This window comes from Pleurodeles waltl, chromosome 8, assembly GCF_031143425.1.
Source record: "Pleurodeles waltl isolate 20211129_DDA chromosome 8, aPleWal1.hap1.20221129, whole genome shotgun sequence".
Lineage (NCBI taxonomy): Eukaryota > Metazoa > Chordata > Amphibia > Caudata > Salamandridae > Pleurodeles > Pleurodeles waltl.
In genome coordinates, this window is record NC_090447.1 from 1,199,231,178 (window position 1) to 1,199,244,291 (window position 13,114).

General features: G+C 48.9%; 1 protein-coding gene across 1 annotated transcript in view; it reads right to left on the reverse strand.

Moving 5' to 3' along the window:
* The window catches only part of COG6 (component of oligomeric golgi complex 6), a 521,976-nt gene that overhangs the window by 382,596 nt on the left and 126,266 nt on the right, over positions 1–13,114 (reverse strand). Inside the window, exon 6 of the mRNA XM_069205482.1 lies at positions 882–964. Coding sequence (XP_069061583.1) covers positions 882–964 — 83 coding nt within the window. The remainder of the gene's footprint in view (positions 1–881; positions 965–13,114) is intronic.

The window sequence follows — 13,114 nt, forward strand, 5'->3', positions numbered from 1 at the left end:
CTTGTGTCTGTTTCTGGTTAACTCAAGTCTGACTATATGCATGTTGCATGTATATGTATGCCCCTGCATGATCTGTGTAGAGGAATGCCTCCAAGTGTAGGAGTCTGTTTGCATGGATCTCTCCATCTCTGCTAACCTGGGTAGATGAATATTTATATGTCTGCCAGACATCCATCTATCCAACTAAGCCATCCAACCATCTACCTAGCATCCACCCATCTATCCATCTTTTACCATGCAAATGTTCGCCATCCACGGACTCTCCCATCTGTCCACAAAGTGAATGCATGTTTCCTCGTGTATGCTACGCAGCTACTGCTTCTGTTTATATAGGTAGCTCGGTCTATGTGCCCGTGTGTAATTTGTTCGTGACTAACTTTATATCTGTTGGTATGTGCGCATGGATGACTGTATGTGTGAATTTGTGCAAGTATATTCTGTGTCCCTCCTTGCACACCAAACAACAAATGAAAAATGTATTGGATTTTTTCAATTTTTTTTTTTAGAATTCTTGGTGACATTAATAATGCATTAGAATGATAAATCAAGATATAAAACATTTAATTAGGAAACAATATTTGATTCCATAAGCAACGAATGTACTGTGTGCCCTAGTTTGCAATGTCCTTTACTGATGGCAATAGCCTAGTATAGTCAAATAAGTCCACACTTTTATGAACCGGTCTTAATAAAGGCTGGAACGCACAACGTGCCATCAATATAGCGATATTGATAACCAGGTCCACCTAAAGATATCTGCTCATCTCTGGATACCAATACGGTGTCATAATAATCGATTGCATGTACTCACACTATGCAGAGGGTATTAACACTGCACCAAAAACACACGTTTGTAATGAAATATTAACCTCAATACTCACCCCGCTGTTTGTTGGTTGGTACGAAGTAGCACCTTGACATCATTATGGATTTGTTTCACTCTCCCCAAAGCTTTGAAAAAACTCTAAAAAAAGGAAGTCATGAATACAATAGAAAAATTGCCACTGACCATTAAAAGTCACACCCCCCCCCACCGAAATCCAACTATATAATTACAGTGTTAAAAATAACTACAAATTAAACCTTTGCTCTTTAAGAACAATTCAGAAAAAAACTTAGGCCTCAACATGGAGTGTTGTTACTATCTCCCTGCCATGGAATTACTGTAACCGGCAGGAATTAGCCAATGTAGGGGCATGGAAACAACGAGGATTACAAGATTGTCGGGTACGTAAGAAACTCAGTCTTTGTGTGCCAGTTTATACATTCGATGCCCTGGTTTTTCACACAGATGTTTTCATCACTGAACCAAAATCTCTGTTTGAAAAAAAAAAACTCGTGTTTGCGAAGGGTCCTGTAAATTTCATTACCAGGACCAACAGAGTAAATGAGCCACTTGTAATGAGGGTCTTTGTAAAATCTGAAAACACACAATAAAACAAGCATTTGCAATGCAATAGGTCTCGCATTTACTTGAGTTGGAACCACTGGCATTATAAATGCATAACTGGACTTTTTTTGCCACATTAATTGGTCAACCCTGCCGCATATTTTGGGTCTTTCCGCCATATGATTCCAGTGGCCCTGCATATAACTAAAGGGCTAGTAGGCCTACCTGAATATTTTTTTAAACAAGGCCCTTAAAACACAAACTACTCCCAGGTGCAAAACATATTTAATTGGTAGTTGGTACAGGCAACATTGCCCGCAAGGCAATGAATAGATAATTGTACTCCAGAATGAGTGCTTACTGGATCACTGTCCCTTTACTGCAGTCTGGGGAGTCGAACAAAACGCCCATGATTTTACACACACTTGAGGAGAGCCACCTCACATATTATTAATGATCCTCAGTCAGTCAGTAACTGAAATATTAGTTATAAAATATTGACCATTGTACAGCATAATCAACTGTAAGCTCTCCTCAAGGTTTTATAAATGCACGCACACTCATCTTGAGTTTCACAGACTCAAACGTGTGTAGTTCATCTAGTCAGGTTTCTGCTTTGTATTCGCAGCTTGTATTACGTTAGAAAAATAAAACTACAACTCCCAGAATGCAAAGCTGAAACAAACTAAATGAGGGAATCACGCATCGAATCTGGAAGCTGGACAACTCTATGAATACTACTCCAAGGGGTGGTTTCCAGCTTGTATTGCACTATAAAAATAAAACTACAAGTCCCAGAAGGAATATGTGTGCTGCAAAGAATGAGTACTAAGCAAAGCACAGTGTACACATTGTATAAATGTCAAAATAACTCTGGGAATTAATGTTCTCTTTGGAGAGAGAATGTACTTTTGTCTAGGGGAAGCTTGTACTCATTATAAGGCAGCACAGAGGGTTGATGTGCCTTCAGCACTGAACGTGTGCTAGGCAAATCACAAAGCACACAGAATGCAAAAATGTCAAAATAAGTCTGGCGATTTATGTTCTTTCTGAAGACAGAATGTACTTTTGTCTAGTGGAAGCTTGGAGTCATTATAAGGTACTGCACAGGGTTAATATGCCTGCTGCAAAGAACGTGTACTAAGCAGATCAGAGTAAACATAATGTAAAAACGATACTGCCGATCGAGTTTGCGCTCTGAGCGCCATGGCAGCCAAGAGAACGTACTTTTGTCTAGTGGAAGCTTGGAGTCATCATAAGGTAGCGCATAGGGTTAATGTGCCTGCTGCAAAGAACGTATACTAGGCAAATATAGTGCATGTAATTTAAAAATGTCAAAATAACTCTGGCGATTTATGTTCTTTCTGGAAAGAGAACACATTTTTGTCTAGTGGAAGCTTGGAGTCATCTTAAGGTAGCACACAGGGTTAATAAGCCTGCTGCAAAGAACGTGTATAAGCAGATCAGAGTGCATACAGTGTAAAAATTATACCACTGAGTGAGTTCGTGCTCTCAGTGCCATGGCAGCCACGAAGCGTAGACAAAAGAAAAAAGTAGTTTGCTCACGCTGAAGTTTATCAGCAATTATCCCTGTAACAGGGTCGGTGTCCAAGGCGGTAACCAAACTTCCCAAAGGCAGGACAAACATAAAGCATTTACCAATGACATCAAGTGATTTTTGAAAGGCATGCCCACGAATGAATGAAAGTGATGGGCGTGAGGTCGGCGTTGTTAAAAGCCAACAATACTTACAACAGGTAAAAGCGTTTGCACGCCCGACCTAAAAATGAGGAACAATACAAATAACACAACAATATAGGAATCAGAGTCTCACAGAAAATTGACAGCTAACAAATGTACTTGTAAAAAGAGAAGTACTTTTGCATAAGAATTTCAGATGATAGTACAATACCAAAACAGGGGCAACTACGAGTTTTTTAAAATTAATTTAGAACTTTCTACCTTAAACTATACGTGCACCACAGAGAACAACTTTATCTACAAAGTAGAGGTTGGCAAAGGAATTCATAGTTCTTCTAGCAAATTATCAGCTCTGCAAGCAAGCAAAAGAACTTTCAAGAATAGCCTTGCTTTTAATGGTAGACATTTGAGTTACCAGGAGACATGACTGATGTGGTTGAACTTCTGTTTACCAGCTATCAATCAGCCTGTGAATACAGAGCTTGAAAGGAGCTCTAGAGAATTTGGAGAGACCATAACAGGATCATTACAGTCGACCCTGGAGAAGACCGGAGCCTAGCTGCATTTGGAAACTATAATGAGGAGTTAACAGTCCCCTACGTTCAGTAACACTTTTTCCTGTGTACGACTGATTTACCGCACATTGACAGCCTGCTCCTCGAAATCTGCATGTCTTTCAGGATGATCCTGCCATGCGCTTGTAGTGATGCAGAGCTGGTTCAAGTGATATCTGACATCGTCATCTAGTCGTGGCTTTTTAGCCAGCAGTGATTGTTTTCCAATGTAAGCATAAGCTCCAAAGTCTCAGCGTGCAAAGTGCTGTTGGCTGCTCTCAAGCCTTACCAACCTTACAGAGGGCAGGCATTCTATTGTCAATTACATACAAATAATGTTACAAGGCAACAATTGCCATGTAATTTTGTGGATTATAAAATTATACATAAATTACAACTGTGCACTACACTTCCATGATTTCATCTACCATTTCTTTTTCAGCTCATGAATAAACAAAACACACATGATAAAATCGTGTCACTGCCAGTGGGCTCTCAAAGGTTCCACAGAATCTTGAGAAGCTCAAAGCACAGTCTCTGGCAAAGTACTTCATTTGACACTTGATTCGCTTAAGAGCTCTAAGAACTCAACCTTCAACGCAATCTTGCACTAGTCTCCATACCCAGCAGAACTGCGAACAGAGGTCCATGCTGCAGCCTGACCATTGCCTTGGAAGAAAAGAGAAGAGGGCCAGACAAGGCCTTTTCAATGTTTCATGAGCTATGGTGCCTTCTGAAACTTATTATCTGATTTCTCATAGCATAGGTTGAGAAACAGCGTGATCCAACAAGAAGATCATTGTTACAAAACAGTGTTGCCATTCTTGATGACTTAGAAGCCTACAAACATCATCTTCTCTAATGTGTATTCATATGGACATAAAACATAATAAAAAAATTAATGTTCCTTCCAATGTCCAGTTGCTGAAGGCTTTCATCCTCGTTTGAGGGGTGGAAAGCTAACTGCAGTACTATTTTCTAGCTTCAGTGGAATACTGCCACTACTTTTAATATAAAAATAGATGTCACATGTACATTGTGTTGCCTGGTAAGAAGGTATGGAACAGAGGTTCCAGCCATACAACCTGAGGATCTGCAACCTGTCTAGCAGACATAAAAGCAATTAAAAAGCCTCTTCAATGTCACATACTTCGAGGAAGTAGAGTCAAGAGACTTGAAGTGAAAGCACGTTTAAATTCCATACCCTTCGGCAAAGGTTTTCTGCAAGAAAGAAGCTCTCAGATCCTTTCAAAACTCTATCCACAAACAAGATCTTGAACACTGAACTGTGTTCTGATAAATACACAAAAGCAGAAATAGCAACTAAGTAGCATTTAGCGGTAATCACATTAGTCTGTTACTGGATGAGGTCAGTGCAAATTAAAGACTTATTCTTTGGGCAGGAGAAGCACGCCTACCTTATAGAACACCCTTCTGGAAACTTGTTCTACCTACAAGAATAGGCAGCCTTTATGAAACATCACCAATAGGCAAATATAACATTTATCACAAAATTCAGAAGGAACCACCTAAAAGAACTAGCTTTTGGAGTTCAGGCCTGAAGGCATCAGTTTTATTGGCTGGTAAGAAGCACCTTATTTACCAGCAGAGTCAGTAGTTGCACTCTCAGTGACAGCTGAACCTACCAAACCAGGCGCATTCAATAGCATGTCATTCCAAATTGCAGGTTATGCAGAAGTTAGGTGAGATGAATGAAACTGGAAGCAGCAGCACATAACTGAGAATTCCTGTCTAGACTAAGGGCCCTATTATGACCTTGTCTGAGGGGTTCCCTCCATCACAAATGTGACAGATATCCTGTCCGCCGTATTACAATCTCCATAGAATATAATGGGCTCATAAGATGGAAGACGGGATATCCATCACATTTGTGATGAAGGAAACCCTTGTGTCAAGGTCAGTATAAGGCCCTAGGTGTATACGTCTAGATCCCCAGGGAGGAAAATACATGGAGCAGAAGATAAAGCACTTGCAAAACATAGTGGAAGCAAAGAGACAAATCTGAGTAGTATCTCACTAGGTAGAGATATGGAGGAAACGCCTTGGAACTTTGCTCCAGTTAATAACTGGTGGACTCTGCCGCCTACAGAAATCTGTATGCTCGTTGTCTAATCCATGTGAGATTGCTTTTGGCTACAGATACCCCATGCTTATGAAAACTAATACTGATACTTTCAGCACAAAGCAGTCTTAAACCAACACCACATCACTATGCACATGGAGTCCATGCTTCATATAACGCTGACCTTGTACATCTTTGACTAAGGGAAGAAATTACAACAACACCAGACAAATCTCCATTAGCCTCAACAAGTGGATATGTTGTTGTTTCTTTAGCCATGATGTACTCTTCTCAGTGAGCTCCCCACCCTCAAGAGGGCATCTGTCACCAATACATTCTGTGGCTAAGCAAACCTGGAAAATTTTGTTCAGTACATTTTCTCTTATGGTCCATTATTGGAGGTATTTACCCATAAGCTGGGAGAAGGACGGAATCTGACAAACACCAGCTCCCCCACCAGAACTAGTTCTCCTATGATCTTCATTCCCGCTAAACAGTCCTCATTTTCAATCTGACTTGAGGAGCCAAGAAGATGCAAGATGTGAAAAGTACGAGAAATTGGCAGTCTTGAACAAGATCGTTGATCAGTAACAGGTAAATCACGTGAATAATACTCTGAAACCCTTGCACTGAGAGAGAAGTGGGGGCCAGGTCTTCAATCTGTTAAGGACCTTTGAAGTGAACTGCAAGTGCAGGAGACATGAAGAAGGAATATTTATTGAAATTTTACCACCACCTGAGATCAGGGAGAATGCTGCAATTGTATCACATTTGACTCTCTTAGTTTCATGATACCATGGTATAAGTAAGAAAGAAGATACCACTTCCATGGTGCTTTGCAAAGACACAAATAGCCTGGTGAAAATGAATATTGCAAATATAAGTTAAAATGAAGGTCAGCAGAACAGGAGAGCTTCCTTGCCAAGAAAAAGCACAGGAACTTACTGTGGCACTTCCAGAATAAAATGGTGAAATAGCCATTCTAACTTTCTAATGACACATCAACCAGTGTTCTAGTTTTGGGAGTGCAGATTATAGTCAAACTGACTACCTTGAACTATTTATTTTCCAAGAACTTCTACTAGCATCATAGATTTATAATGGGTCTCAAGTTGTTCAGCTTTTCTTGAGAATGTGGAAATTTCTTTGCCCAGTGCTTCAGTTCAATTGACTTTGAACATTTTAAGATTGAAGTAAAACAAAGTGCCAGAATAATAAACAGAACATATATTTCAATAGAAGTATTTTCTGCTATGGCTCCCTTTTCTTATGTTTCCAAACTTAAAGTTTCTAAAACATCAATTAAAGCACTACCTAGAATAGTACCTCCTTTATCATTTGCTTCAAGGAACTTTCTCACAATAGCAGAGTTGAGCAGGAGGGATCTTAATTCCTAATGAAGAATGTTTGAATGGTGGCGAAAGGAAGTGGGGGCCAAGGGGACAGCCAGGGAGTTTCTATAAATGACAGAAAGTACACTATTCTCCATATATAAAGGGCATACTGATCTGAGTTAATCAGTTAATCTCCTTCCACTGTTTGGGAAATTCGATAGATGCTCCAAGATCTCTGGCTACAGCGACAACTGCATCAAGATCTGTGCAACAAAGTTGTTTTAAAGTCTCAAAACAATTTGAGTTTATTTGCATACATCAGGCAGGAGCCTTGCATTGTCTTCAGCCAGTCAGTTATCAGGCAACATGTAGCATGAGAAGAACTCAAAGCAAAACTGCCTTAAGGAAATTCCCTGTGTCACTCAAATAATCTAGTATTTTACACTCCAGTTCAGGGTCAAACTCATGGAGGCTTTTGATTTCAATTTAGACAAAGAGGACTGAATTTTGGAAAAGCCAGATAGGTAAAATAAGCAATATGCTTATTTTCACATTCTTTATAATAGCAGTGTTCGAAGAGTAATTCCACTACGTAGTCAATATTGGTTGTGTGAGAATGTTACTGAAAGACAAGATACTAAGGCGGTCATTCTGACCCTGGCGGTCGGTGATAAAGCGGCGGCCAACCCGCAAACAGGCCGGCGGTCTAAAAAATGGTATTCTAACTCTGGCGGGAACCGCCAACACAGGCCGCCACATTAACACTCCGACCGCCACGGCGGGACCGACAAACAGCGCGGCGGTCACCTCCAACAGGCAGGCGGCAGACAATGTACCGCCCACCCTATCACAACTCACCAATCCGCCACCTTTTCCGGGGCGGAAACAGACTACGAACGGGAAAACGCTCACCTATACACAGTCCACGAGGACGGAGGACAGCATGGAGCCCGAATTACACATCCTACCAGCTATTGTCTACCTGCTCATCTACCAGGAGTACGAACGCTGGCGCAGACGACAACGGTGAGTACTGCACCTACGACACAGGGGAGGGGGGAGGAGAAAAGCTTACGGGCACACACATGAGCCATACACCCCCCCCCCACCACAAATACCTACACCCCAATGCCGACCAACAAGTCAGAGTGACACCACACAAACCCCCCGGAATAATGCAAAGACACAATTGAAATGTTCGTTAAAATATATGTATAAATAGCTCCATTGAAGGAATGGCAAATATGCCATATAAAAGATACAAAAATAAGGAATGAACATAGTCAACAAGATATCCATAGGCAAAAAGTCCGGCACATTCCGTCAAAGTTCCATAGTCCGTGGGCCAATGTGCACAAACACATGGGCAACACCCACACAGGAGACCAGATACCATTGGAGAGAACACTGCAGGGGCATCAGATGATAAAACTACAGGCACCTCAGGGGGAAGGGAAGGGGGGGCACCTCAGCCACATGAGTCCACGACGCCAGATCCACGAGGGGCCTCCATGCCCACTGTCCCATCCTGAGGGGTGCAAAGCCACAGTCCATCAGATGGATTACCGACTCCACTGTTATTGGAGGAGGCATGGTGCCCAGAGTACTTCCTGAAGCCCTGCTCGACACAGAACCGGCACTGTCAATGGGCCAGCGGTGCTTGAGATGAAGGGCCCAGCGGAGCGGTGCTTGAGATGAAGGGCCCAGTGGAGCGGTGCTTGAGATGAAGGGCCCAGCGGAGCGGTGCTCGAGATGAAGGGCCCAGCGGAGCGGTGCTCGAGATGAAGGGACCAGCGGAGCGGTGCTCGAGATGAAGGGCCCAGCGGAGCGGTGCTCGAGATGAAGGGCCCAGCGGAGCTTGAGATGAAGGGCCCAGCGGAGCGGTGCTCGAGATGAAGGGCCCAGCGGAGCGGTGCTCGAGATGAAGGGCCCAGCGGAGCGGTGCTTGACAGGAAGGGCCCAGCGGAGCGGTGCTTGACAGGAAGGGCCCAGCGGAGCGGTGCTTGAGACGGCGGGCCCAGCGGAGCGGTGCTTGAGATGAAGGGCCCAGCGGAGCGGTGCTCGAGATGAAGGGCCCAGCGGAGCGGTGCTCGAGATGAAGGGCCCAGCGGAGCGGTGCTCGAGATGAAGGGCCCAGCGGAGCGGTGCTCGAGAAGAAGGAACCAGCGGAGCGGGGCTCGAGAAGAAGGGCCCAGCGGAGCGGTGCTCGAGAAGAAGGGCCCAGCGGAGCGGTGCTTGACAGGAAGGGCCCAGTGGAGCGGTGCTTGAGACGGCGGGGCCCAGCGGAGCGGTGCTTGAGATGAAGGGCCCAGCGGAGCGGTGCTTGAGATGAAGGGCCCAGAGGAGCGGTGCTTGAGATGAAGGGCCCAGCGGAGCGGTGCTCGAGATGAAGGGCCCAGCGGAGCGGTGCTTGACAGGAAGGGCCCAGCGGAGCGGTGCTCGAGATGAAGGGCCCAGCGGAGCGGTGCTTGACAGGAAGGGCCCAGCGGACCGGTGCTCGAGATGAAGGGCCCAGCGGAGCGGTGCTTGACAGGAAGGGCCCAGTGGAGCGGTGCTCGAGATGAAGGGCCCAGCGGAGCGGTGCTCGAGATGAAGGGCCCAGCGGAGCGGTGCTTGAGATGAAGGGCCCAGCGGAGCGGTGCTCGAGATGAAGGGCCCAGCGGAGCGGTGCTTGAGATGAAGGGCCCAGCGGAGCGGTGCTCGAGATGAAGGGCCCAGTGGAGCGGTGCTCGAGATGAAGGGCCCAGCGGAGCGGTGCTCGAGATGAAGGGCCCAGCAGAGCGGTGCTTGACAGGAAGGGCCCAGTGGAGCGGTGCTTGAGATGGCGGGCCCTGTTCTGCGGTGCTCCTCCCGGCGGGGCCCGTTCAGCGGTTCTTGTCCCGGCGGGGCCCGTTCAGCGGTTCTTGCCCCGGCGGGGCCCTGTTCAGCGGTGCTCCCCCCGGCGGGGCCCTGTTCAGCGGTGCTCCTCCCGGCGGGGCCCGTTCAGCGGTTCTTGTCCCGGCGGGGCCCGTTCAGCGGTTCTTGTCCCGGCGGGGCCCGTTCAGCGGTTCTTGTCCCGGCGGGGCCCGTCAGCGGTTCTTGTCCCGGCGGGGCCTGTTCAGCGGTTCTTGTCCCGGCGGGGCCCGTTCAGCGGTGCTCCTCCCGGCGGGGCCCTGTTCAGCGATGCTCCTCCCGGCGGGGCCCTGTTCAGCGATGCTCCTCCCGGCGGGGCCCTGTTCAGCGGTGCTCCTCCCGGCGGGGCCCTGTTCAGCGGTGCTCCTCCCTGCGGGGCCCGTTCAGCGGTTCTTGTCCCGGCGGGGCCCGTTCAGCGGTTCTTGCCCCGGCGGGGCCCTGTTCAGCGGTTCTTGCCCCGGGGGGGGCCTGTTCAGCGGTGCTCCTCCCGGCGGGGCCCGTTCAGCGGTTCTTGTCCCGGCGGGGCCCGTTCAGCGGTGCTTGTCCTGTGTGTCTAGGGAGCCAGACCTGGGCAAGACTTCCCGCTCATTCACCATCCGAACTTGCGGTCGCGGCGCCCTCCTGTGATGGAGTCCTGGGCCCGTGGGTGTCGTCCGTCACACCCGGAATGGGGCTGGTGGGGCCCTCCTGAGCAGCTCGCCTGCTGCCTGACTTCTCCGCCCTGCTGCCCTTGCCCTCCTTCGCTGGAGCTCTGTGGCCCTTGCCTCCCTTGGATGATGTGGCAGGTAACGGGGCAAGGCTACTGTCCTTGGTGGCAGCCGTCTCAGGCTTGTCGCGCCGGGCCTTTTTCTTCTTTGTCCTCTTCCCAGGGGGGGGGGCTGGCTGTCCCCTTGCTGCTGGCCGATGTTCCTGCCCTAGGATCTGGTGGACTCCAATAGCCCTGCACTATGGTCACAGTAGATGCAGGGCTGGTGGTGGCTGAGGTGCTTTTTTTGGTCTTACCAGATGGAGGGGGTGGGTCAGTGATTGGAACGAGTTCAAGGTTGGAAAGGAAAAGGACTTGGGGAGGACAGGGACGGGTAGGTGTAGTGGGTTTGGGAGTGGAGGAAGAGGATGTGGTTGTAGGAGAGTCAAGTGTGCTGTCTTTGGGTGCAGGTGCTATTGACGGAGGCTGTCGTGAGGTGGATGGCTGTTGGGTGGGTGGCTGCCTGCGTTTGTGTGCTTTGGAAGAGGGGGTGACAGACACACTGGGAGAGGACACAGGGGACGTGTAAATGGCAGTGGGGGTGGTGACTGCATGTGTGCGTACTGTAATGGAGGGTGTGCTGGTGATGGAAGTACTGGCTGATGGGGGTGTGCATGCAGGTGTGAGTGGAGACGTCACAGGGAGGGAGGAGGGAGATGAGGAGGTGGGGGACACAGAGGTGGTAGTGACTGTTGGCATGTCTGCATCTGGATGTTGCTTGGGTGAATGCTTGTGGGATCTGTGGTGCTTATGTCTGGATAAGCTGCCCTTGGGTGTAGAGGTGTGTGCAGGCTGGTTTGATGGTGTGGATGGGATAGGCAGAGGAACAGGAGACTGGGACTGGGTGGAGGGAATCAGAAGAGGGAGGCTGGAGACAGGGACAATGGCTGCCGTCAGTGCTGAGGCCAGAGCGTTGAACGATCGCTGATGGGCAGCCTGACCCGAATGAATGCCCTCCAGGTATGCATTGCTCCGATGCACCTCCCTCTCTACACCCTGGATGGCATTCAAAAGGGTAGACTGCCCAACAATGAGTGTCCTGAGGAGGTCAATGACCTCCTCACTGAGGGCAGCAGGGGTAACTGGGGCAGGGCCTGAGGTGCCTGGGGCGAAGGAGATGCCCGCCTTCCTGGGCGAGCGGGCACGGAGCGAAGGCTGAGGGGCTGCTGGGAGGGCGGGGCTGGTGCGCTGGGTGGCGGCTGTACCTGTTGTGGCGGTGGGCACGGATGTTGCCGCCACCGCTAGGGAGCTCCCTTCCGAGGACGTGTCGCTGACGTCTCCACGGGTCCCCGTTGTGGAGCTCCACTCGCCCTCCGTCTCACTGGTGTACTCGGAGTCTGTTGTATGGCCCTCTGGGGCCATGTGAGATGCAGCTCCCTCGTGCTCCAATGCCACTTCTCCTCCGCCAGATGATGCTAATGCACACATGAACAGGAAGACAAAGAAAATGGGGGGGGGTGGAGAAATGAAGACAGGTTGAGTGCATGCATTGGCGACACCGTTGTCGGAGAGGACAGACACAGAAGCCCCCTGAACTAGGCCGCGCAATGGGGGTACACTACTCAGTTATTGTGACTAGTCCTACGGGTCTCTGGACGACAAATCCACACATGGGTGAGGCCGGACCATGGATAGATGTACTTGGCACCCTACAGAGGTGGGGGGCGGGGGCACAGGGCGTGTCTAACAGAGGGGCCTAGCCTACAGAATGCGCCCTGGCCTGGAGATAGCCACAGCCCTCCTCCCCCACCCAGACACCTTGCCTGCGCGCAAAGATAGCAGAATGTGCTGATACTCACCCCCTTGTGTCTGCTGTGATGTCCTCAAGCGCCCATCCAAATCGGGGTAGGCCACCGCCAGGATCCGGGACATCAGGGGGGTCAATTGGCGGCTGGCACCCCTCCTACGTTGGGAGGCCATCCCCAGCAGAGACTCGGCGGTCTTTCTGGTCCCGCGGCGGATGTCCTCCCACCTCTTTCGGCAGTGGGTGCCCCGTCTGTTGCGGACCCCCAGGGCCCGGACGTCCTTGGCGATGGCACGCCAAATGTCAATCTTCTGATGGGCGCTGACCTATGTGACTAAACAGGGTGGTAAAAGAAATCGCATCAGTTTTCTGCCTGGTCAATGTGAGTGGCCCACCCCTCCCCAACCTTGCCATGTGGCACATGCTCTCATCTTTCGTGCGTTGCAGTTCTCATTCGCTCCCCTCCCCACCATCTTACATACACCCCACTCAACACAGGCATAGCCCATTCAACGTGCACCCCCTGTGTACTAACCTATTGGTCTGGAGGACCGTAGAGTAGCGCATACTGGGGGAGGACCCCATCAACAAGTTCCTCCAATTCTTCAGCAGTGAAGGCAGGGGCCCTTTCCCCAGTCGCAGCAGCCATTGTATCTCCCAGACCGAGGTCA